The sequence below is a fragment of the Lissotriton helveticus genome, chromosome 8 (genome assembly GCF_964261635.1).
Source record: "Lissotriton helveticus chromosome 8, aLisHel1.1, whole genome shotgun sequence".
Classification (NCBI taxonomy): domain Eukaryota; kingdom Metazoa; phylum Chordata; class Amphibia; order Caudata; family Salamandridae; genus Lissotriton; species Lissotriton helveticus.
The window spans coordinates 812859986-812884857 of record NC_136069.1 but is presented as its reverse complement, the minus strand read 5'-3'; the positions used below and the strand labels follow the sequence as shown (position 1 = coordinate 812884857).

General features: G+C 46.9%; 1 protein-coding gene across 2 annotated transcripts in view; it reads left to right on the top strand.

The window, feature by feature from the left end:
- FGF14 (fibroblast growth factor 14) overlaps positions 1–24872 on the top strand; it is a 1298256-nt gene that overhangs the window by 845310 nt on the left and 428074 nt on the right. Inside the window, exon 1 of one of the 2 annotated variants that reach the window (XM_078657629.1) lies at positions 3112–4996. The exons of the other annotated variant lie outside the window; for it this stretch is intronic. Within the exon in view, the coding sequence (XP_078513755.1) occupies positions 4804–4996 (193 nt within the window). The 5' untranslated portion in view covers positions 3112–4803. Of the gene's footprint in view, positions 1–3111; positions 4997–24872 lie in introns of those variants that run through there. 2 annotated transcript variants of the gene reach the window in all.

Sequence of the window (24872 nt, the reverse complement as noted above, 5' to 3'; positions counted from 1 at the left end):
ATTAAGGGATGTCAAGACACCCCTGGACATCGGCGACAGCCTCACCCAGCCTTTTCTTTTTTTGCAGGGGGGGGGGGCAAGATGAGACAGCTGGAGGGGGGGTGATGGGGCACTTCACTTCCTTGGTCCGGTGCCACTGCACCGGTTTAGCCAAGTGCCTGTTCATCTCCCTCTCATTGCAGTAGTCGACAGTTGGACGTGCTTTGGGCAGTTTATTCGCCCTGCTTATGACAGCTGTCTAGATTGGGCTGTATTAGGGTTGTTTGCCTATTCCCAGGTTCTCTATGATTGGAGCTGATACTATGTTCTGGCACGTGGTACCGCCGCCCACCCTCTCACACATACACCCCTTCCCCTGTCTGGTTTAGGGGGTTGGAGTCTTTGAGCGACAGGATCATCATGGTCCTGTCGCTCAAAAATTCCAATTGCGGTTCCTGCGAGTGCACGAACTCTCCTCCTCCCGCCCTCACAGAACTGTGAAGTGTTATCTGTCCGGAGCGTGAGGGGATTGAGAGTACACCAAGCCCTCCCCCGAATAGAGGTGTGAGAGGAGGTGCCTTGAATACACAGCCCTCCTCCCCAGGCACAAACGTCAGTTGTGCTGCCCTTCGAAAGCGGCCCTGTCCTCCCCCGGTGGGCTGTGAGGCTGCAGCTGTCCGCCCCGTCTCTTCTGTGCGGTGGACAGGAGAACGCTCCGAGCGCTACTCCACTGACAGAAGTGCAGTGCCTCGGAGTTATATATCCCCCCCATCGCCCCCCCCCCCCCCTACACGAGCTTCTGTTCCTAGGAGCACGCCTTCATTCCCCATTCAAATACTGTATGATACCGGGGTTGAGGGCGCGCCCCACTGCTGACAGAGGCGTTGGTTCGGCTGTGCGTGGGGGCGGAGGGGCGCCGCCCTTTCCCAGGTGATAAGGCGGGGAGAGCTGTCACGCGCGCAGCTCGCTTTTCCCCGGGCAGTGTTCTACATTTAAGAGCCTATACCAGGGGCACGGGGTATCTCCGACCTGCCTGCCGCCTAATTCCCTGACAAACGCTGGGGGAGGGGGGGGGGGCTGGGAGCACACCGCCCCTGTCAACAGCGTGCGGTGAGCAGTCTGCAAGTACGCCTTCTCCCGAGAAGTGTGTCAGAAGCGGTGTTTCAGCCCGCCGCCCGCCACGAGAGAGGTGTATGACAGGTGTCTGGGATAAAACACCCGCCCCTCAAACAGGAAGTGGCAAGAAGCGTTTCGTGGCTGGGCTGCCGCCGCTTTACTTGGCAGGAGTGTAACGTGAGGTGTTGAGGGGTGCAATCCACTCTAACAAGCGTGCGGGAAAGAGGTGTTTTGTATCACGCCCGCCATTCCAAGAGAGACGCGCCTTCCTCACGCACGGAAGAGCGCGAGGAGTAGCTCCACACATACCCGCCGCTACCTCTCTCGCTGTGATGGGGGTGAGGTTTGATGCGAGCCCTTGCCAGTTTCCTATCCAGAAGTTTATGAAAGGTGTCACCCCCCCCCCCCCCCCCGCAAATGAGGGTTCAGACCTCTGCGCCCCGGTGCCACTGCACCTGTTGCACCAAAGGAAGCTACGACCCTGCGGTGATGAGGGCGAACTGTCAGTGCCAGGTGTGGGTTCATCCTGTGGCGACTGAACACCTCACGCTCCCTGGTAAGGGGGGGGGGGGGGTTAAGGAGGCGGGCTGGTATGCTTTTCCCAACCCTTCCTGAAAGAAATGTGAGTTGTGGTACCCAGGGCTTTAAGTGGGCCGGTCCCTCCAGGGCTCAGACCCGAAGTATTCTAGAACGGACTTTGAAACGGGTCCCGATCCGGCCTCTTTATTCATGTCTTACATTTACGGAGAAAACACCAATGATTTTTGATCAAAGACTGTAATAACTGTTCATGTGATTAATGACAGGGATTTAGTTCCCCTTTATGGTTCACGTTTCACTGAACATTACACTCGGAGTGTTAGCTATACCCAGGATGGTGTGTTTTTCTGTGCAACTTGTTACTTTTGTCTAGGGCATACATCCACGATTTAAAGCTGCGCTGTTCAGGCTCAAGGTAGCACGAGTTTCACGTCAGTGTCACTGGGTCAAAAGCGGGGTAGGAATACATGGCCATCCAATCCTTGACCTCTCGCCAGAACGCACCATTCACAAACTCATCAATACAAGCGGGTTTGGGGTCCATAGCAGGTGATGTGCTTTCATATCTTTGTGCAATAACTGAAAGCTCAGACAGACACAAAAATCCGGCCGGGTGGCACGCTACGTAAATCAAATAAATAAATGCATTGGCCGCACAACTGTTAGACCCCCGACCCCCCTTTTTTCATCCTACTAAAGCCTGGGTACACCTTCTCCTTGATCGGAGTATGAGGCACTGGAGCAAACCTCCTCGCCCCCACTCACCTGAGAGGAGTGTGAGTCGGGGAGGCTGCAGACCCCGCCCACCCTGCCAGGAGATAGCGGAGGGCGCGCGCCCAGGGTCACACCTGAAAGAGGTGTGTTGTGCAGAGCACGGCGCCCCACACATATGAGTGTGAGGGTTGTTGTCCGGGAGCACACCTGTTCCTGGCAGTAGTGCGCTTTGAAGCAGCCGTGCGCGCATCTCTCCCTCTCCGACAGGAGAGTGAGTTGCAGAGACTTGGGGTGCCCGCCCACAGCCCCCCGTAAATGAACTGTGCGTTATTGCGCACCGGAGCGCACGTTCCTCCTTGAGGCATTTGGGAACTCGTCTTCGCCACCTCTCCCTCAAGCTGCGCGAGGCGCACAGTGTTGGCGCGCGACGCCCCCCAGTGACAAGCGTGTGAGGTGTGTGGTCCACTTCGCCCTCTGCCTGGCAGGAGTACGCGGTGCCTTCACACACACCGGAGGACAGCAGCGAGAGACGAAGGACCCCGGACCCGGACACCTGCCTCCATCCACCCTCCTCCTCCCGAGCTCAGCCCCTGTCAAGCTCCCGCCTCCCACGTCACCTCCCGACGCGGGCAGACAGCGCCTCACTTTCCTCGCCTTGTTTATTCCTGACACCGGGATCCTGCTCGCCAGGGACCACCCGGCTGGCTCCCCTGGAGCCCTTCCCCGAGCTGCCACGGCCGGACCTGGCAACTGACAGCCCCCTCCCCTCCGCGGCCAGCAGGGGCGATATTTGGGGAAGTTTGGAGAAGGAGAGAGAGGGCGATCCGGGGTCCAGATTGCTCCAAGACACCCCCACCTCACGCGGAAAACCCTCGCACTCCGAGTGTGGGATCCGCGGAGCTCGTTTTCAACATCTCCAAAGAAACGATTTTATTTCCTGTGGACTGGCGGGCACCACCACAGCCTGAGCTGCCTCCCCGGTGGAACCATTTCACGTATTTTGCTGCAAAAGGCAGAGACAATCCAGCGAGGAGGCTGAGCGCGCCTGGTTACCCAGGAGAAGGGGCAGACACCGCAAGCAGGGGCACCAGCCGTGCCCGGGGGCACCAGCCGAGCCCGGGGGCACCAGCCGAGCCCGGGGGCTGGCAGCCTCTCCGACAGAGCGCGGCTCCCGCCTGATTTCCCTTCATCTTTTGGGAGGTGGCCAGCCCGGGCTTGGAGGGTCAGAAGGCTGCCCCGGTCACCGCCCCCTTTCCAGCACCTGGATGCGGACTTCCCGGGCCCCACGGGTGTGGTCGCCGGGCAAGATGGAAGGAGGGCACGGATGGGGGGGGATTCGGACACCCATCAGCTGTTGAATGCAGATCGCGCCACCCTCTTCCCTGTCACCCCCTCAGGGGGGAAAAAGCTGCGAGATCCCCGGGGCTGAGGGCTGGTCCGCCTCTTAGCTCACGTGCGGCCAGGGCCCGGGTGCCGCCCCTCCTCTCCACACCCCCGCGGGGGAAGGACGTCTGCTGAAAGGAGGAGTACTCGCCGAAGTTGCCCGCTCTCTGCTTGTGTCACATTACTCACTCCTGGCTTGAGAAGCCGGCGGAGGCCGACGTCCCCGTGCTCACTGGAGTGTGGATGGCCGTGGGTGAAGTGGCGGGAGGCACGTGTGATTCAGGGGAGACCGTGCGGTGCTTGGGGGTGATTGTGCGGTGAATATGTGGTTTGTCACGGGACCTGGTCGTTCGTGGCGGTGTGGCTGTTACTGACAGTGCTGAACGCGGTCAGTTGGTTATCGAGGGGCACTTTCCTCTAGGTAGGTGGTGGCCCGTGGTCCCCAAAGTGCTGTGATGTCATTTCCCAGAGGTACTAGGGGCAGGTAGCTTATATGGGCATACCTGTTGGCGCACAGTGAAACACATAAACAGTTTGTTATTATGTGGGAATTGTTGGGCTTAGCGAGTGTGGGAACTGTGGTGAGTGTGTGTTAGTGGGTTTTCCCCGGGATGGTTTTCCACGAGTGGCAGGCGTAGGTGGGTGGTGAGCACAGTGTCAGGGGAGTTGTGAAGTGCTTTGGGCAGGTCTGCTGTGGCGCCTCGAGGTGAGGTATTGTGCTGGCTGGCTTAGGTAAGGCGTGGGGTTGATGGCGAGGTGAGGGGAGTTTGGAGAGGTGTTCATTGTGAGGTGGTTTTGGGTAGGGGATCTGGTTGTTTTGGAGAAGGGGCCTGGTAGTTGGTGGTTGGGAGGTGACTGGTAGCGGTGAGTGGTTTGGGAAGAGGCCTGCTGATGGTCGCTGGGGGTGCACAGCTGTGGGGGTCTTCTGCTGACCAATGGGGGTGAAAGGTTGAAGGAGAGGTCTTCCGGTGGTGGAGAGGGGCCTGGCTGAGCAGCGGCCGCGGGGTTAGCATGGCTCGGCAGCGGGGCTAGCACGTCCTCCGTCCCTCCCCCGGAGGGTGGGCAGCGCCCATGGCGGCGGCCATCGCCAGCGGCCTGATCCGGCAGAAGCGGCAGGCGCGGGAGCAGCACCTGGACCGGCCCTCGGCCAGCAAGAGGCGGAGCAGCCCCAGCAAGAACCGCGGCCTGTGCAATGGCAACCTGGTGGACATCTTCTCCAAGGTGCGCATCTTCGGGCTCCGCAAGAGGAGGCTGCGGAGGCAAGGTCAGGCTCCCTCCTACTCCCCTGTCTGTCTGTTTGTCTCTGTCCGCCAACTCTGGAGGGTGCTGCGTGCTGGGCCGGGAGCGGGGCGGACGCTTCACCAGGTGTTGGTGTCTTTACCTGGAGCTCGGCTCTTGGCTGTGTGTGTGCTTGTGGACGTGCGCGCACTCTAGCACTCTGTCTATCTATCTATCTATCTATCTAACTGTCTATCTACCTGTCTGCCTATCGATCTGTCTGTCTGTGTAAGCCCCCACGTATCTAACACCTCTTCCCAACACCCCGATTGTATATACGGAGACATCCTCTATCAGAGGAACTCGCACCCTGCAATAACTGTTGCTTAAGTACATTTCTATGTCAACAGTGGTTAAAAGATGCCAAACTTTGGGGTCACACTTTGAGTCAGTCTGTGAGCTCTGTGGAAAAAAAACACCCTCACCCCAATCCTATGTGATTGGCGAGCCAGGCCTTGAGGTCTGCCAGCCTGCACTTTAACGAACTCGCCCTATTTCACCCGGTGAAATGTAATATGTTGTGCGCGGCTCTTCGGCTGTGTGTGTGCTTGTGTCTGCGCCCGCACACTCTGAACCCATGAGAGTCCCTGAAAGCAAGCACACGCAACCCATCATCAATCCACACATCTGTCTGTCTATCTATCGAACTGTCTGTCTGTCTACCTGTCTGCCTATCTATCTATCTGTCTGTTTATCTAACTATCTGTCTGTATGTCTGTCTGTCTACCTGTCTGTCTGTCTATCTGTCTGTCTATCTACTTGTCTGTCTGTCTGTCTATCTGTCTGTCTGTCTATCTAGATATCTGCATGTCTATCTATCTGTCTGTCTGTTTATCTATCTAACTATCTGTCTGTATGTCTGTCTGTCTACCTGTCTGTCTGTCTATGTATCTATCTATCTGTCTGTCTATCTACCTGTCTGTCTGTCTGTCTATCTGTCTGCCTATCTGTCTGTCTTCTATGTATGTCCTCTCTGTCTATCTACATACCTGCCTGTCTGTCTGTCTATCTTGTCTGTCTGTCTGTCTTCTCTGTCTGTCTATCTACATACCTACCTGTCTGCCTATCTACATACCCGTCTGTCTGTCTGTCTATCTTTTCTGTCTGTCTGTCTTCTCTGTCTGTCTATCTACATACCTGTCTGTCTGTCTGTCTATCTTCTCTGTCTGTCTTCTCTGTCTGTCTATCTATCTACATACCTGTCTGTCTGTCTGTCTATCTTCGCTGTCTGTCTGTCTTCTCTGTCTGTCTATCTACATACCTGTCTGTCTGTTTAACTTCTCTGTCTGTCTGTCTTCTCTGTCTGTCTATCTACATACCTGTCTGCCTGTCTTGCTGTCCCATTTACAGACCCGGCTTCATCTTTACTCAGTCAGCCACATTCTGTTTTTAACAGTACACGTTGGCGCCTATTTATTGAATAAGAGAAAGTGACCAATATCAAATGGGAATGCCACAGGTATACATACACACATGCACAACACTCGTACATACATATGCGTATCCTGTGCACATTCATGAGTGAACGTTCTAACGCTAATATGGAGCATTAGGCGAATAAGGCAGCGAGAAGAACTTCTCAGTGAAAGAGCAACACCTGCGTTTTAACCTCTGTGAATGGAAGGGTGACCCCAACTTGGCTGTTATTCCTTTGTCCGTTCTCTGTTTCGAGCATATCCTTTTTACTTCGTTCATTCTTGTATTCCCTTTTTTTCGCCACAATGCATCTTTCTTTCTTTTAATTCATCCAGTTTTCATTATTTACCTTCCCCCTCATCCTTCCTTTGTCCTCTCTCCTCTCATTTTCTTTCCACTTCCTCCTCCTTCCTTTTCATTTTCCTCTTTTTCCTCCCTTTTTCTGTTCCTTTCCCTTCATTTATTCCCTTCTTCTTCATCTTGTCTTTATTCTTTCATTTTTTATGTTTCTGCTTTTCTCCCCTTCCTCTTCTTTGCTTGACTTGCCCTCTACTTTAATCTCCTTTTCGCTTCCTACCTCTCCCCCTCAAAGCCCGTCTCGGAATCCTCTCCACATTGTCCCCGCTTGTCCTGTTCGTGCGAGGTGGGAAGAAGCTTGAATTAAAGGTGTGCGTTGTAAACCCACTCAGGGAAAAGGCTTACGTTAGCGCAGCAGGCGCAGTGGCACCGGGCCCCAGCGGCCCGAGGACCCTACTGAACCCTGATCACGTCACAGTCAAACAGAGCTCACTAGGCCCATTTCCATCCTCACACCAGGGCCCAGGACACGCTGGCTCTGACTCTGAAGCCCATCCCGTTACTGTTGTCTTCAGAACCAACCCACCCAAAATAACGCCCGCCTTTGCAGTCTACGCTGTCACCCACAGCCTGTGCGGTGGTTTAAAAGCAAGCACGTGAAAGTGTAATGCAAAATGCACGTGTCCGCGCCTCCAACTGCTCGTCCCAACCCACAGACGGGGTGGCCCCTACACAAATGCTCTTCATACCTCCCATCAGCCTCTCGGGCTCACCGATAAGTGTGGTGTGTTCTACAGTTCCTAATACTGGTTGCTAACCAGCCAGATTCCAAACTCGTCCAATGTTGGACAATCTGGTGCCCAAGATCACTCGGTGCAGTGGAGCGGTGAAGCCTGGATAAGACCAGACTCACCTAGTGACTCCGCCGCAGACCCAGCTGTCACAGGCGGTGCTGTGTAGCTTCCCTTACACGAGTGGGACTTCTTGTGACATCTGGGGGCACAGGGGAGTGGTAGCGCACTGCTCCCACCCCAGCTCGCACACTTTCACAAATCATGTACCCTGGAGGGGTCTTGGTGGTGTAACCGTCAGGCGCCAGTGTGACATCAACACACAACGACCAATTAAAAACAGCGAGCGCTGGTTTAGAATAACTTCTAGGCTCTAGCCGTTTCTGCTTTCTTGTGTCTTCAGAGAATTTCACCCCAGATTCAAGATGCCAACAGAAGCTGAGTAAAGATCTCACGAGTGGCAGGGGGGCTACTTCCGGAAAAAAAGCCTGGCGCTACCAACCTAGATGTGTTAGTGAAGCGTCCTGACACCCTACATACACTGTGATTGGCCAAAGGAAAGATCCGTCCGCACCCAGAGTGAGGCGTCAATGGCAGGGTGGGCCTCTCGACTGCTTTCAGTGCAGTGCCTGTGAGAGAGACCTCTAATAAGCTCCCTCGTGTCTAACACCTCTTCCCAACACCTGACCCTGATTGGGCACGGAGACATCCTCTATTAGAGGAACTCACCCCCTGCAATAACTGCTGCTGAAGTACCTTTCTATGTCACCGGTAGTTGGAAGATGCCAAACTTTGGGGTCACACTTTGAGTCAGTCTGTGAGCTTTGTGGAAAAAAAACACCCCCTCACCCCAATCCCTATGTGATTGGCGAGCCAGGCCTTGAGGTCTGCCAGCCTGCACTTTAACGAACTCGCCCTATTTCACCATGTGAAATGTAATTTGTTGTGCTTTTATTTTAACCCCCTCCACACACACACAATTGCACTGGTAACTTATCCAACATAAAACGAGGGGCTCACAGAATATAAACATTGAGCAACAAACGGAGGCCCTAAATAAAACGATTTAAAGGTGTGACTGTGCGCCTTTCTAAAATATCCGTGATTAGTGATTAATACGTAAAGGCATTTTTTTTTTAATTATTCATTTTTCCAAGCTTGACTTCTAGTAGGTTTAAAAAGCACGTTGGCCACACTCATTAGAGAATCTTGATTAAAAAAAACACACGTTTAAATGTACCCGTTGGCATCTATCTCGAGCACACTTAGACAAATGAAAGCATGAATTTGGAAACGACATTTTAGCTCGAATTTGTGGGAATAGCCACGTTTAACATTAGTGATAATTTCGAACCACTGAAATGAGAGTCGGCGGAAGTGCGTCACTACACGGTGCAAAAATGTATGAGCGTGTTCGGAAAAACTAAGGACACGGCAGCGTCTTAAAGGGTCGACGTTTCCTCTCTGGTGCGGTGTAGCAGCCATATATTGTAACCCGCTACGCATCTTTTTTTTTGGGTAATAGTATATTTGGAGATGTTTATTTAAGCACTTATCCCCAGTATAACCCCCAATGTGTTGGCGCTAGACGTTTTTATGAGAAACAAAATCTCGACGCCTTATCTTTTTCGTAGAAGCAGGTCCGATAGCTGGGCGGGTTAATGCGGAGGTATACATGCCTACAAACGCATTACAAACGTAATACACAAAAACCCAAGGCCGGGGCTCGACTTGACTGTCCCAGCCTTTCATCTTCCGAAGTGGATAAAATTCAGCGCCGCTGACTTGGTCAAAGTCCAGCTGCTCCTCACTTGGCCGTGGCGGCGGCGGCCTGCTGTGCGCGTGAATAAATCTTCCGCGAGCGGGGACAGAGTGTGAGTAATGCGACCTTTCAGAGTCGGGAGGGTAGCCTCGCATGTGACATGCGAAGACAGCGGCAGCTGGGAGGGGAAGGAGGCTGTGGTATATCTGATTAAGGACCCGAGAGCACATCAGTCAAATGAAATGAAGATCACACAGCCTCCCTCTCATTTTTTTGAAGTTTTTATGTAGTGCAGACTTCTTGGTTCCAGGGCACTAGACGCTTTACTTGGCTACCAGATCCCAATATCTATCTATCTATCTATCTATCTATCTATCTATCTATCTATCTATCTATCTATCTATCTATCTATCTATCTATCTATCTATCTATCTATCTATCTATCTATCTATCTATCTATCTATCTATCTATCTATCTATCTATCTATCTATCTATCTATCTATCTACCTATCTATCTATCTATCTATCTATCTATCTATATATACACACACACATTTATTTTATATATATATATATATAGATAGATAGATCGATAGATATATTCATAGATAGAAATATATAGATATATATATATGTGTGAGTGTGTGTATATATATATATATATATATACAGATGTGTGTGTATATATATACACATATATATATACATTATATATATATATATATATATATAATATATATATATATATATATATATATGTACATATACATTTTTATAGATATATATATTTTTTGAAGGCGCTAATTTGGTAATAAAAGTTTTTGGGTGTACTTTCTCAAACCTTCCATGGCAGCATTGACTGACCCAATACGTCATCCGAGATACACTTTCGGCGACCCCAGTTCTTCCATGGGTAACCGTGTCTGCCATTGGGTCTTAAGTAACGAACATTGGGCAGACACACTCGAGTGTAGCATAGGAGGCATTAATAAAACAGGCCTGCGTTTACAAAGAAGGGCCGGATTGGTCTATAGGGCAATCTGGCAGTGCCAGAAGGGCTGGTCTGACAGATCAGTGTGCGGACCATATATTTTTGGCTGTTTGTGACTTTTCATGGGCTGTTGGGTCATTTTATGGCCTTCTTTTTGTATGAAGACATTGTATAAAAAACAGCTGCACCATTAGGAAAACCAAGACAGCCTTTTTTAGTTCACAGATTAAAAAGTCAGCAAATTCATCAAAGGAGCTTTCAAAATTGTAAATTCATTCATGAAGCTACAGGCTCCACAGGTAGTCCCTATAGCTTCTAAAGCTAGATGCAACATGTTTACTACCTACTTCCTGGAGAAAGTAAAAACAGCTGTACAGCCTTGCCCAGGGTAGTAGCTCTAAACACACATGATGATCAGACACTACAGGGACGTGAAGGCTAAAGACAGTCGCGGCCCGTGCAGGTATGAGTGGTAGCGCCGGGTGGGGGGGATTTCGACAGACGATGATGAGGGAAAATGATTTATTTAATGTTCCCTCATGGTCGTCTGTCGAATCCCACCCCCCAACCTGGCCCCACCGCTCTTACCTGCATGGGCCGCGGCTGGCGAAAGAGCACCTGACCTTCTTTTCCAGGATCAATTCGGAGGATGTAGAGAGCCTTCTCAGATCCATCAATTTGGAATCCCCAATGGATCCTGCACCCCCAAATATTCTCCTGAAAGGCAGAAAAGCCACCAACTCAGTCCTAGCAAATAAAATTAGTCAGTCTTTAGAAAGCTGTGGAAACATGCCATGCAGAAACCCCTTGTAAAAAAAAGCCTCACTGAACCCCTCTGTCCCCGAAAGTTACAGACCAATTTCAATGTTGGCAATTATCAGCAAAATCACCGAAAAATTCATCAACAAAAACCTTTCCACGATCAGGCTCAAACTGCTGTTAGCCATGATGGAGGAACTTAAATCAACCCTAGACTCAAATGGTTCAGCAGCAATTATATTCCTGGATTTAGGTGCTGCTTTCGACACAGTGTCACATTTGACACTGGTCAGAAGACTAAAAGACACTGGAATTGCTGGCAATGCTCTCAAATGGCTAATTTAATTCTTAAAAAAACAGAAGCCTTCAGGTCTGAGAGGAATCCTTCTGTTCAAACACACTGGCCACAGAGTACGGGGTGCCACAGGGATCATCGCTAAGCCCCACCCTATTTAACATTTATATGCAACCTGTGGCAGACATCATACTCGGGCATGGATTTTAACTGGTATCATATGCTGATGATACCCAACTAACCATCTCTCTAACTCCAGACACTGCAGATCTCTCCACCAAGCTTAGTGCCTACTTCAGAGATGTCACTGACTGGATGTCCAGTAACAAACTTAAACTTAACGGTGACAAAACCGAGGTCCTGGTGGTCGGAAACAACCCCACCTTATGGATCAAACTACAGTGGCCCATTTACCTAGGTGACAGACTGCCCCCTAAAACCAAAATAAAAATTCTAAGCTTCAGGATCGATTGCCACCTAACCATGGAGATCCAAGCCCAGAAACTTTCAGCTACCTGCGTTGGCCTTTTTAGGACATTAAGGAGGGTCCTGAGTTGGTTGCCTCAGGCCACGTGAAGAACAGTAGTTCAGGGCTTAGTGCTCTCCTAGTTTGATTATGGTAACTTGGTTTACCTGGGAAGCCCTTTGTACGTAATCAAGCACTAACAAATCGTTCAAAATGCGGCAGTTCACACTATCTTAAAGATTTCCAGGTTTAAATCAGTCTCCGAATTCTTAGAGGACTGTGCTGGCTGCCATTCTTTAAAATAATACAATTCCAAATTCTCTGTTTAGCCAAATAAAAGCTCCCCATTAATCTAGTGGTTACTCGCCCCCTACAGACCTAAAAGACTACTACGCTGGTCTGATCAAGACTTTTTACGGTACCAAAGAACAAGTGAGCAAAAGAGGAGGCCGCTTTTTGCATACCTGGTCCCAAAGATTTGGAACTCCCTACCCTATCATTGAGACTGATCAAAGAAGTATCCAAATTCAGACAATTACTTAAAACACACCTCTTTGAATAACCTGCTTTGGCCTTACCACTATGTGTCAGACATGACTTTCAGAACTGGGAGGCCTGTTGGGTAGCCATGTGCTCTACAAATCCCTAACATAACATAACGTAACATGTTTTTATGGTCTGGTGGATCTTTTTTTAGTCTCTGGTATTACTATAAACATTGTCCGCATCAAGCACAAATGCATTCAGTTGCCCATATCTTGCAAAATATTTATAAAATGTGTATTTACATTTTTAGAACTGCCCTGATTTGCAAATGTGGGACAGTTTTTGCTATCTGGGTTTTAAATGGGGGGACCCCTTTTTTTAGCTATCTGATTCGTTAATGGGGGGCACTTTTATTTTCGGGCCCCAAGACTATTTTCTGTCCCAGTCCGACACTGGTTTACTTTCCTCCATTCATCGCCTTATGGACTACACCAGACCATAAGTGCAACTCATCTCCTTCCTCCAATCCGAATTGGTCTACCCAAATACGCTTACAGTCCCCATTTCTCACCCTCAAACAGGGAGGCCTAACTTACCAGTACTTTATGTCCTTCGATTCCTGGCATTCAGAGAGAAGCGAAGCGGCAAAATCTTTCTCTATTGCAAGTGTAGTTTTTGCAGAAATGATGCAAATGTACAAGCCTTGCGTCAAATGTAATTAGCTGGCATCGTGTGAAAAGGGCACATCTTGTGTACCTAAGTCATGAAAGATACCACCAGGACATTGGATCAAGCAGACATTGTCTCTCAATCAAGTAGATTTCAGTTTTACAGTTCCTGCAAAACAATTTCGGCTTAAACTAATCCGTACAGCAGCGGTGGCTGGCACAGGTAATCGCGGTAGGGCAGTGCAACGGGGCGGGGTGGGGCTTGGTTGAAGGGGGGGAAGTTGACAGACGACAGAATAGGTTTAATTAAATAAATAAATAATACCCATTTCGTCATCTGTCGACTTCCCCCTGCCCCGACCTCACCACGCTTACCTGTGCTGGCCGCCGCTGCTGTACAGACAAAAATGTAATAAAATAAAACAACCGTGAAAGAAGGAAAACATTCTAAATTTGCTATTATCAAAAATGCATTAATGCACAGGATTGTGCCTAATTATTAAACACTTCCTCCCTTCTTTTGCCTATTGGTAATCCACCCTTTCCCATATCTACATATTTAATGCTTCTACTTCCTGTAGTAATACATCCGCCCCCCCTTTGTCAAACATTCCTTGATATAACATCTATGGTACTACCAGTAATAAGCCTCCCTCCACCACCCCTCTCTCATTTGAAAGAAATAGACTAGACTTTTCAATCCAGCTAAATACAGCCCCAGATCCACAGATGAGTTAGCACATCAGTAGTAAAGCCAATATATTGACACTGTATGGGTAAAGTGCAAGATCAAAAAAATAGGCCAAAAAAGAAAAAGGATTTTTTTCTAATTCAAAACCCTAATGGTGTCGACAAAAATGAGTGCAACACTGAAAATGAGTGAGACATTCCTAAAGAGACTAAAAGGCTGAGAGGAGAGATACCATAGGGCGTATTTAGGGTTTGAAAATATGACTGATTAATCCTCTCTGGCAGCTCCAATGCTTGCTTCTGAGAGAGTTGAACAACAGCTAGTAGTTAAACTCATTGCAATATTTTCTTATTTACTTCCCATTATGTAATCATGGCCAATAGCTGTGTTAGGTTATTTCTTATGGTATCATCCTGCTCCAGCCATGTTAGGTCACTTCCTGTGATGTCATCCAGGGGCCGAAGGGCATTTAATTTCACTCCCTGTGCCTCATTGAAACTATGCCTGTGTGTTCTTGATTCCTCTGTGAATGTTTGCAGCTTGCTTGTGAGCACATCAATTGTGGAGGTCAGAGGCATGTTTTCATTATACGTGGCCCTACACAACAACACGCGCCAGAGGGGCAATGTTCACCCGGCTAGGACTCTTTATGTTGTTCATATTATCATCTTAACCCCTCCCATGCTCGTGATGGAACCGCTCCGTCACGAGCCTTGGGTGGGCTGTGCTGGTGACGGAGCGGTTCCGTCACGGCCCGGCCGCCGCACCTGCGCGGCGCTGATTACGCACCTGCGCAGCGCATTCTATTGAGCGGGCGGGGCTGTGACGGAACCGCTCCGTCACAAACACAGCTCACCCGCGGCTCGTGATGGAGCGGTTCCGTCACGAGCATGGGAGCGCCGCGCGGCCCCCCTAGCGCTGTGGCGGAATTGCCGCCGCAGCGAAGGGGTTAAACCAGGTTTCTATGTCATCATGAGATGAGGATGGAGGGCTTGTCAGTGGCAAATAAAAGTTGTGTATTTTCAAGATATTGCTGGGAAATTGTGTATCTAAACTGTACTATAAAACACTCCACGGTCATGTTTTTTCAGACTTGGCATTTACCCTATTCGGTTGCAAGCTCAAGAATGAGTAGATAAATAAAAAAGCTTTCAATATGTTAAGTGATGGAAATAACACCCTTGCCCTTAAAGAACGATTTCCATTGACACACCTCATGCTTTGCAAATGTTTACAACTGCAGGCCCAACAATCGCAGAATTTCTAACCACTTGGCCAGTCTTCCATATGCCCAACCCCCTTCATTCAATGTTGTCACTTGAACATAATCAAATCAGTTGGATTGCCTCAGAAAAAGACCTCGTGGCATTAATAATGGACAATCTTACCACCAAACCCTTTCAAGAGGATAGCACCTGATAGCAAAAATCCTAAAATGTCCTCTGCAGCAACGTAAAATATACCTTTTAAATAGGTCTTCGTGCTATAATAACAGGATGTATGATTTCTAATTGTAGCACACAGAATCAGTGTTCCCAGAATCTCCTTTAGCCATTCATGCTCATCTGCCTAAGCTGAGAGTGTCCATCAGAAGATGAAGCATGCCAGTGCATTTCAAAATTTCAGTATACCAACATGAAATACATTTGCATGCAATAAATCTAAAATGTACCTTAATATATATTAGGGGAGAGGGGTTGGCCTGACGGCTAAGGCGCTCGACCTCGGATCTGGGTTCGAGTCTCGGTAACGACGCCAAAAAAAACCCTGTGATTCTGGGCAAATCACTTAATCTCCCCGTGCCTAAAAAAAAAATGAAAGTGTGTCCTCATGTAACGTAACTGGTGCTATGTAAAGCGCTCTGATAACTGATTCGGTTCGGTTCTAGTTCGCGCTATATAAAACTCCGAAAAAAATAAATAAAAAAAATATATAGCAAGTGATTACCCTAACATTCTACAATGAATGTGGCCGTCCTGGCCTTATCCTTCTGCCCTAATGAATGAGAAATGCAAAAAATAGGTGATTGATGAAATGCTGGAGTTATTCTCAGACATTGGTAACTCCATTGGACCACATCCCAGTCCATCTTCTTTTTGTCTATCATGCTACATCTGACAGGCACCAGACACATCCAAATGCTCTATGCCACATCCAAATGCTCTATCCCACATCCAAATGCTCTATGCCACATCCAAATGCTCTATGCCACATCCAAATGCTCTATGGTCAGTTGTGGCCCGTGCAGGTAAGAGCTGTGGTGCCCAGGCACGGCCCGTGCAGGGCGTTATACCGGGGCGGTGACATCAGGCGGGGGAGGGTCAGGGTGGGGGGTTGTAAAATGCGGGATATGGACCATCACAGGTAAGTACCAGAAAAAAAAACGAATTTCGTTGCCCGCGCGGCATCACATTTGGCGATGCAGCACGGGCAACGAAATTCGTTTTTTGTTTTTTTTGGTACTTACCTGTAATGGTCCATATCCCGCATTTTACAACCCCCCACCCTGACCCTCCCCCGCCTGACGTCACTGCCCCGGTATAACGCCCTGCACGGGCCGTGCCTGGTGGTGCCCAGTGGGTGGATTTCGACAAACGACGCAGAGGGGAAACAAATTATTTATTTAATTTTCCCTTGTCATCGTCTGTCACCACCCCCCCGCCCCCCAGTGGGCCCCACCGCCACACCGCTCTTACCTGCATGGGTCGCGGCTGGCGATGGTCCTGCTCCAAACGGAAGTCCACCCCGAACTCCCTACCAGCTACAGATCAGCATTACTGCAGGGATATGGTTCTGGTGATGCTCAAAATGGTTGCCATCTTGCAGATTGTTTCCAGGACTGTGGTCAGAGTGGGGTATTAAAATCTCACGTGGGGGCAGTTCTCATCTTTCTTCAACCATGGCGACCAAGAGAAGGCTAGTAAAAAGCACCTTTTACCTATATTAGTTCCCATCCACCAAGTCCTTAAATTATTGTTGGGAAAGTCGTTAATGTTCTGTAGAGTGAATTTGTGATTTTTGGATTTCAATGCCTGTCTCTTTGGTCCCTTGCTCCTTGAATATTTGGGGTGTGTGCGTGTGCGTGCGTGCATGTGTGTGTGTATCTATACTTGTTTGCATTTATTTTTTGCAATTAAATTATATGGATGTGAGTCTTGAAGATCAATAATTTTGCATACATTTTTATCCGTGTAAAGACTGATGCTTGGTTTCAGGTGGCAAGTTGCCCTCAACACTTACTGCGACCCTTGCACTCCGTGTGGCAGGCGAGACTAGTCTCTATGTCCATGCGATTTAAACAAGCATTTCTTGTTTTTAATAGCATTGTTTAGCAGGCAATTGAATGTGGGTGCCAAAAATATTGTAAAGCATTTTTACAGTCACTCTTGTTTGTGTGCTGTGTGCTACATGCGCCCCGTTTTTACGTATAATTCACATCTGCATTGTGGAAAACAAAACTAAATTTGTTGTCAATAGCTTTTTTTTGTTGAGTTCTATATAGCACAAATATGACCAGACGGCATCAGGGCGCTTTACATGAGCACCAGTTGTGTTACAGATAGACACATTCATTTTTGTTGGGCACAGGGAGATTAAGTAATTTGCCCAGAATCACAGGATGTTGAGCATCTTTGCTGAGACCCGAACCCGGTTCCCCAGCTTCAAGGTCCACCGCTCTAGCCGCAAGGCCACATCCCCTGCCACAATACACCATCTATTTCTTGCCACTGTAGTGCTCATTTTAGTTGGGTGTAGCTGATATTCCCATGCCTCATTGATATTGTGAAGTACAACCTGTGCAATATCTGTTACTTTCCTGAGTGGAAGTTACCGGCTTCCAATATGATGTTTTTCAATTGAAATGACTTAGGGCCAGATGTAGGAGCCCTAATACCGGTCGGAAACGGCCGATTTTGGCCGTTTCCGACCGGTATTAGGGTTTTCAGATGTAGGGCATGCATTTACAGAATCGGTATTTTACCGATTCTGTATTTACCGATTCGGTAAAATTACCGAATCGGTAAATACAGACTCGGTAAAATACCGATTCTGTAAATGCAGATGTAGCTGGCACATGTCAGAGTGCCACAGGGCTTTAAGAATCAGTATTTTACCACCCAATCCAATTGGGTGGTAAAATACCGAATCCAGGTGTGCATGCACATGTGTGCATGCGCACCTGTGCCATGTGACACACAGACATGCCCTTAGGGCATGTCTGTGTGCCACATGGCGCACATGCCTATTTTTGGGGTGCCAGAGGGTGTCAAAGTGACACCCCCTGCACCCTTGCTGAAATCGGTATTTACCGAATCTGTAAATACCGATTCGGTAATGCCCATTGATTCCTATGGGCTTCAATGCCATAGGAATCAATGGGCATTACCGATTCGGGATTTACCGAATATGAAATACCTACATCTCCCCTCCTCTTTTTTACCACTTCTTAAATACCGATTCGGTATGAATCGGTATTTAAGAAGTGGTGAAAAAGATTTACCTACATCGGGCCCTTGGTTGCTTAATTTTTTAACAATATATGTTGCTTAGATACTGGTCTGTGTGTCAGAAATGTTCAATCTCCACCTCAATTCCTCATTTTGCAAGCATCTACATCCTGACCTCTCTCACTCTCTCTTTCTCTCCCTGTTTATTGTCATGTCTGGTTACCTGTCTGCATGACTGTCTGCCTGCTGATGCTTTGTCTGTCTGTTTTCCTGTCTCTAAAACTTCCTTCTTGCCTACATGTCAGTCTGGTTTTCTGATTGCTGGCCTACCAACTTCTCCTTCTGTATATATGCCATCCCAGCATAATTGACTGCGCACACTCCGCACTTTGTCTCAAGTTGTCTGTCTTCATACCTTTATGCTTGGCTTTTGCTTGCTTTTATGCTCACCTTCTTATGTTTCTGCCTACCTGCCTCCTCATTCTGCGTCACGCCCAGCTCAACTGTCAACATGTTTGAAAGCTTCTCTTTTGTTTAGGTAGAGCCTACCAGTCTGGTTGCAAATGACAAAGTGGGCTTTTCAAGAACATTTTGGGGCTTGCACCCACCCACTGCTTACCATTGGTTGGGTTTGCTATCACTCTCCTTTACCTGCTTTTTTATTCAATTATTTGCCTTTCCCTCCCCTTCAACATAGCAAATTTATTTGTGTCCTTCCACTACTCACAGTTATGTAATTACTTTTCTTTGCTAGGCACTCCATGAGGGTGTATGTGTTTTCCAGCAGGTTACCTCATTTACTTCTCTTCACCCCTTCACCATGCTTCATTGTTAACTCTTTCATCTTTGTGCTACGACCCAGCCCACCAAGTGATGTCCTTGCCATTGGGTGCTTCTTCCCACATGGTTCTTTCCCACCTGTGTGCTTCGCCCTCTAGCTCCACCCACATTCCACCCTGCTCTCCATCTTGCCCATTTCTTTGCCCCATCCACGCCTTCCATTTTGCTTCCACCCACATGTGACCCTCCATGTTGCTTCTCCTACCCATGCCCTGTGTTGCTTCCCCTAAATCGCTTAAAAAAAATAATGCTTTCCCCCATTATTAAATTTACAGATCAACTTGGGTCACCAAATAAAAAGAAAAAAAAGCACTTGCGTCATTTTGTAGGTGTGTGCGTGCATGAAGTGCACATTTGCAAAATGAAACAGACGACCAGGTCATAAGCTTTCTTTTCATCCTTCTTTAGCTGAACAGCATGGCTAAAAAATATTGGCAAAGTCAATAGGTCCCAAAGATGAGATCTGTTGGCTATGTCAATGCTTGTTATTTCTCAGCATTCCTTAGTGTCTACAGTACGTCCATAAAGCAGCAATGTGCCTGCTTGCCTTCCTGTAAGTTTGACCCTTCTGACTTTGTTTTTTGTGTAATGGAACTTTAGTGCCATATGGTAGAAATGAATCCATCTGTATTAGAGCATCCTTAGGTGTGCAAAGTTCTTTAATTGCTATGCATCTTGACACAATGTGAATCAATGTAAGCATAGAACCCTGATCTAGTTTTAAGCAAGTCAAGTAATACTATAGCACTTTGGAACAGCCACCAGTTGTTCCCTAAAACAAGGTGTGTGTGTGTGTTTTTTGAGTGAAGGAATATGTAGTATTGTTACTTGGACATCATGGATAGGGGTATGGCAAGGCATGACAGTGCTCTTCATGAATTATTTTAAAATATTTTGGTATAGACACTGCTGGATATTAATTGTATCTAAAGGTATTTTTTACTGTACTTTTATGGTCTATTTACTGAGATCAAATTAAGCTTATTTTGACTCTGAAGGAAGTTCCCAATGCTGCTGTAGATTTGTATCTGATATAAGTGGGAGGTGCTTGTAATCCTGCTGCCTGGCCATATTTGTGGATAAAACGTGGATTACTGATGCATATGCTATGCCTGTTCTGTACGTGAATGAAGGTTGTACTGCTGCTCCTCTTGTACCATGTGTGGGGGTAGCTAGCATTTTTTGTTAGTGTGTAGATATGTGCATGTGTGTGAACGTGCTTGCTCTTTGATGATCATGCTGTACCTGTGATGTATAGGCACTTTGCAAAGAAGCTTATATATTTATTTTCATTGGGGTGGCATGAATATTGTTATCTTGATTAGGGGTGGGTGAAGAATTCCACTTCGCTGGCAGAGTTTGTAGAGTTTTGCCCACTCCGCACGCGGAACACAGAGTTCTGAAATACTCCATGAAGTGACACTGAGCGGAGTTTTATTCCTCTTGAGCGGCTCGCCAATGTTAAGTTAGCTCTCCTCCTGGCGAGATTTCTCAATGCGGGCAGATGGCAGTTTCGCGACCGCTCACGTTCCAAAATAGTGTTGATGACGGTAACAAGATTCTGACATTATAGATCTCAGGAACGTTGCGGGACAATATTGAGCGCAGCGTTATATACATGTGACATTTTCACACTTCTCACAACTTTACACATCACAGTACGGCTTTCTATCGGGGATCTAACATCGTAATTACAATATTTAACCCCTCTTCAAAATGGCGCCCCAGGTTCTCTTTACGATCGGAATACTTTGTTGCCCAAGTCCGTTTTTAGTGTTTATGACGGTTACACGTTACCAACAAGGTATATTTCGGTAATGGCGCGAGACGGCTAGTTTCAAGATTATTTGAAGTAAAGAGAAGTACGAGGTTGTGATCTACTGTTTAAAGTTGTGGCGACGCTTCATACAGGTAAATGGGCATTTCGGTGTTGAGCGTGATTTATGGTTATACTAGCTTTAATGTCTTAGGACAGTCACAGTCTACAAATCATACGTCTTTATAAACTACTCGTTGTTGTGTTGTAGGTTAGGAAATAGCACGTATAAGGTATGTGATTTTGGATTTGGTGGATTTATTTCAGTAATATGGAGGTTCCTCAAGTACTTAAAACTATATCACATTTTCTAGATTGGAATAGTCAACGCAGATCAGGTAGGACCTTACGTTTTTTCCTCATCACTGAATTACGTTTTTTTATCATTGAGTAACTTATCTCACTAGTATTTATGTGAATGTACATGAACATACATTTTGGTTGTCACTTGCATTTACAGGGCATTAAATCTCAGATATATCTAGGTAAGCGGCCGCTTATTTACCTTTTTAGATTGACCACTGTTCCACTGGTTTTCACTTGGGTCATGCATATTTACAGCTGGCTTTTACTTGGTTTGTTATTATTACAGTTCATTCGAGAACCTTACTTCCACTAGAGGTATGATAATACTTTATTTGTATATACACACCCCCATGACATGCAACTGATACACCACACTCACTTGTTTCATTGTTTCTACCTTTATTACAGATTAGCCCCTGATGAAGGCACACCTTTGTGCCGAAATGCATTGGGCATGACATGAAAATCAAGTATTATATGTTTTGCGTTGTGATTATTTGAGAACAAAGAATGTATTGTGTATAGAACTGAGAATCACAAGATAATGTGTTCAATTGAATTATAATTACATGTTGCAATAACATTATGATTATTATGGAAGCGTCAGGTTATGGATTAAAATAACTGGAGTTTCACATTGTTTTTGTGTTTATATTGATTATCATTTTGAGTGTTGGATAACACACAGTGAACAGTGCGCAACTAGTTGAGATCCTCTCTCACCTAAACCAGTATTGTTACTTGGACATCATGGATAGGGGTATGGCAAGGCATGACAGTGCTCTTCATGAATTATTTTAAAATATTTTGGTATAGACACTGCTGGATATTAATTGTATCTAAAGGTATTTTTTACTGTACTTTTATGGTCTATTTACTGAGATCAAATTAAGCTTATTTTGACTCTGAAGGAAGCTCCCAATGCTGCTGTAGATTTGTATCTGATATAAGTGGGAGGTGCTTGTAATCCTGCTGCCTGGCCATATTTGTGGATGAAACGTGGATTACTGATGCATATGCTATGCCTGTTCTGTACGTGAATGAAGGTTGTACTGCTGCTCCTCTTGTACCATGTGTGGGGGTAGCTAGCATTTTTTGTTAGTGTGTAGATATGTGCATGTGTGTGAACGTGCTTGCTCTTTGATGATCATGCTGTACCTGTGATGTATAGGCACTTTGCAAAGAAGCTTATATATTTATTTTCATTGGGGTGGCATGAATATTGTTATCTTGATTAGGGGTGGGTGAAGAATTCCACTTCGCTGGCAGAGTTTGCAGAGTTTTGCCCACTCCGCACGCGGAACACAGAGTTCTGAAATACTCCATGAAGTGACACTGAGCGGAGTTTTATTCCTCTTGAGCGGCTCGCCAATGTTAAGTTAGCTCTCCTCCTGGCGAGATTTCTCAATGCGGGCAGATGGCAGTTTCGCGACCGCTCACGTTCCAAAATCTGCTGCAGCGCCCTCTGGCATGATGCATAGTGACGTTTTCCCTGATTTAACAGTGCAGGACAAACTCCAGGCGTTAAAAATCAGTGCAAGCTGCGCAACTTAACAGACTCTGCAGCTGGTGGAACTCTGCAGAGCGTGGCAGTGTTTTTCCGGCACTTTGCAGAGTTCCATGGAGGAAAACTAGGCGAACTCCGCCCAGGCCTTATCATGATACATAAAATATACATATGCACTTATAAATAATAACTGCATGCCAAGTATATGTATGAACATACACTTTATAAACAAAGGAAGGAGTATCACCATTGGACCAAACGTAGGTCCGAATGGGGAAAGTGAGATGGAGATATCAAAAGAAAATTCTAGTTTTTTTGTATGAATGAGGTGCAAAAAAGGACCTTTTGCACATTCACATAGATACTGTTGGTCAATTTAACCTACGCAAGTATCAAAATACTGCTTTTAATATTGTCCAGTAGCTTCTGAATAAAAAAATATTTTCACCTGGAAGTTATACTTGGCCAATTTTTAACCTCACCTTTTTTGCACCTCATTCACACAAAAAAACTACCCGTTCCACTGTAACCAGGTGTCGCAGCACACCCGAATGGCATACGGCTGTCCAGGTGGGACCCCGATGATGGAGCATGTCACCAACCAGGTTGGTGAGTGAGGGGTCTTCTAACAAAAGAATCATTTTCTTTTGATTTCTCCATCTCAATTTCCCCATTCGGACCTATGTTTGGTCCAATGGTGATACTCCTTCTTTTGTTTATACAGTTTAGGGTCCAGGGGACCAGGGGTACCTCCCTCCACTCTGTGGAAAATCCCTTAATCTCCTTTTTTGTTATTATATAAACATACACTTTACCACAAATGCACCTTATTAAATGTACACATGCACACTCTCCAGCCCACAAACCATTCAGACTACTGAATGTTATTCTCTGTTAGTAACACCAGCAACTCACCTAGAAATTTGAGACGAACCAGAGCAAAAACATTGAAGGTACAGAATGCAAAGTATTTCTTTGTCTTTTTCGGTCAAAATGGTGAGACCCAACTCACGACCTGCTCTAAAATATGCCATGGGACTAATGTCAGGTTAATTGGTAGCAAAATATTTTTTAATTCAGACACTGTTGTTCCTTTAATCGTAGAGGTTAAAATATTTTGTGAAATCTGTTAATTAAGTCTAGGTTCTGTGCTTTTCTCACAAAACTCAAATTTAGGTTAGCTGATATCAATTTCCAAGTAGAGAACATTAACAATTTGAAAAGTGATTTGGATTTTCTCTTGCATGTGTCATAGATTCAAAATATGGACCAGTGAATCCTCGCAACCTTGTTGTTTGTAGTATTTCTAACAGCACTTTCTGTCGAGGGCCGATCACAAGTCAATAAGACTGGCTTTAATGTTCCCACACGTTTAAACACATGCATTCTCAAATGATGTTTACATGTGTTGCATGCACAGGTGTTTATCACAGCCTGTCCTAGTGGCTTTGCCAATGCTATGAAAAAAGTTGCAAAAAAGGACCTCTTTCAGTGTAGAATGCATGTAGAAATTAAAGAAACAAATGTGATAAACCATGCAATGAAGATTTCAGATGAAAATCACTCCCTCTTGCATTTCAATGGAAGCATTTCCTGGAAGGTGGAATAATATGCTAACTAATCAATAGCATGAAATAAAGGGGTAAAACTCCATTGGTTGGACCCAAAGCCCACTCTGTGTATATTTGAAATAATTAGCAGCAATGGGCCTGAAGATGTCGGTCAGAGTTGCCTAACGACCAACATCTCTGCGGTTTCGAAACCGAAGACCTTGGGTCAGTGGTCCGAAACCGCATTTACGATGCGACCTCACAAACTCCCATTTCCCCAAGGAGGCTTGTGCGGCGGTCGGTAACTGGCTGCAGCACAAGCTCACATAGAGAAATGTGAGTTACTTTAAACCCCTGTACCATGTGGCAGGTACCTCATGGTGCCTGCCACATGTTGCATGAATTTACTGTGGGCGCCAAAGGTGACCCTGCCCACATCCAGAGGCCGTTGTAGGCGAGGGGCCGTGCTAGGGGCCCCCAAAGTCACTTTCTGTCAGGCTTCCCATGTCAGAAAGCCTGACATGGAAGCCTGTCAGAAACCAACATCATAATCCCGACGGCGGAAACGCCGCCCGTTAGAGATTATCATCAGTTTCCGGCTGGCTGAAGGGCTCCTTGAGCCCGCTGGATGTCAGTCGAACTTACCGGCCAGTTTAAACTCCGACTGCCTTCTTTGTAATTAGGCGGTCAGAGTTTAAACCACGCATCTCGGTCGGAAAGCCACCGACCACCAGTCGGAGGCTTTCAGACCGACATCTTTATGAGACCCAAT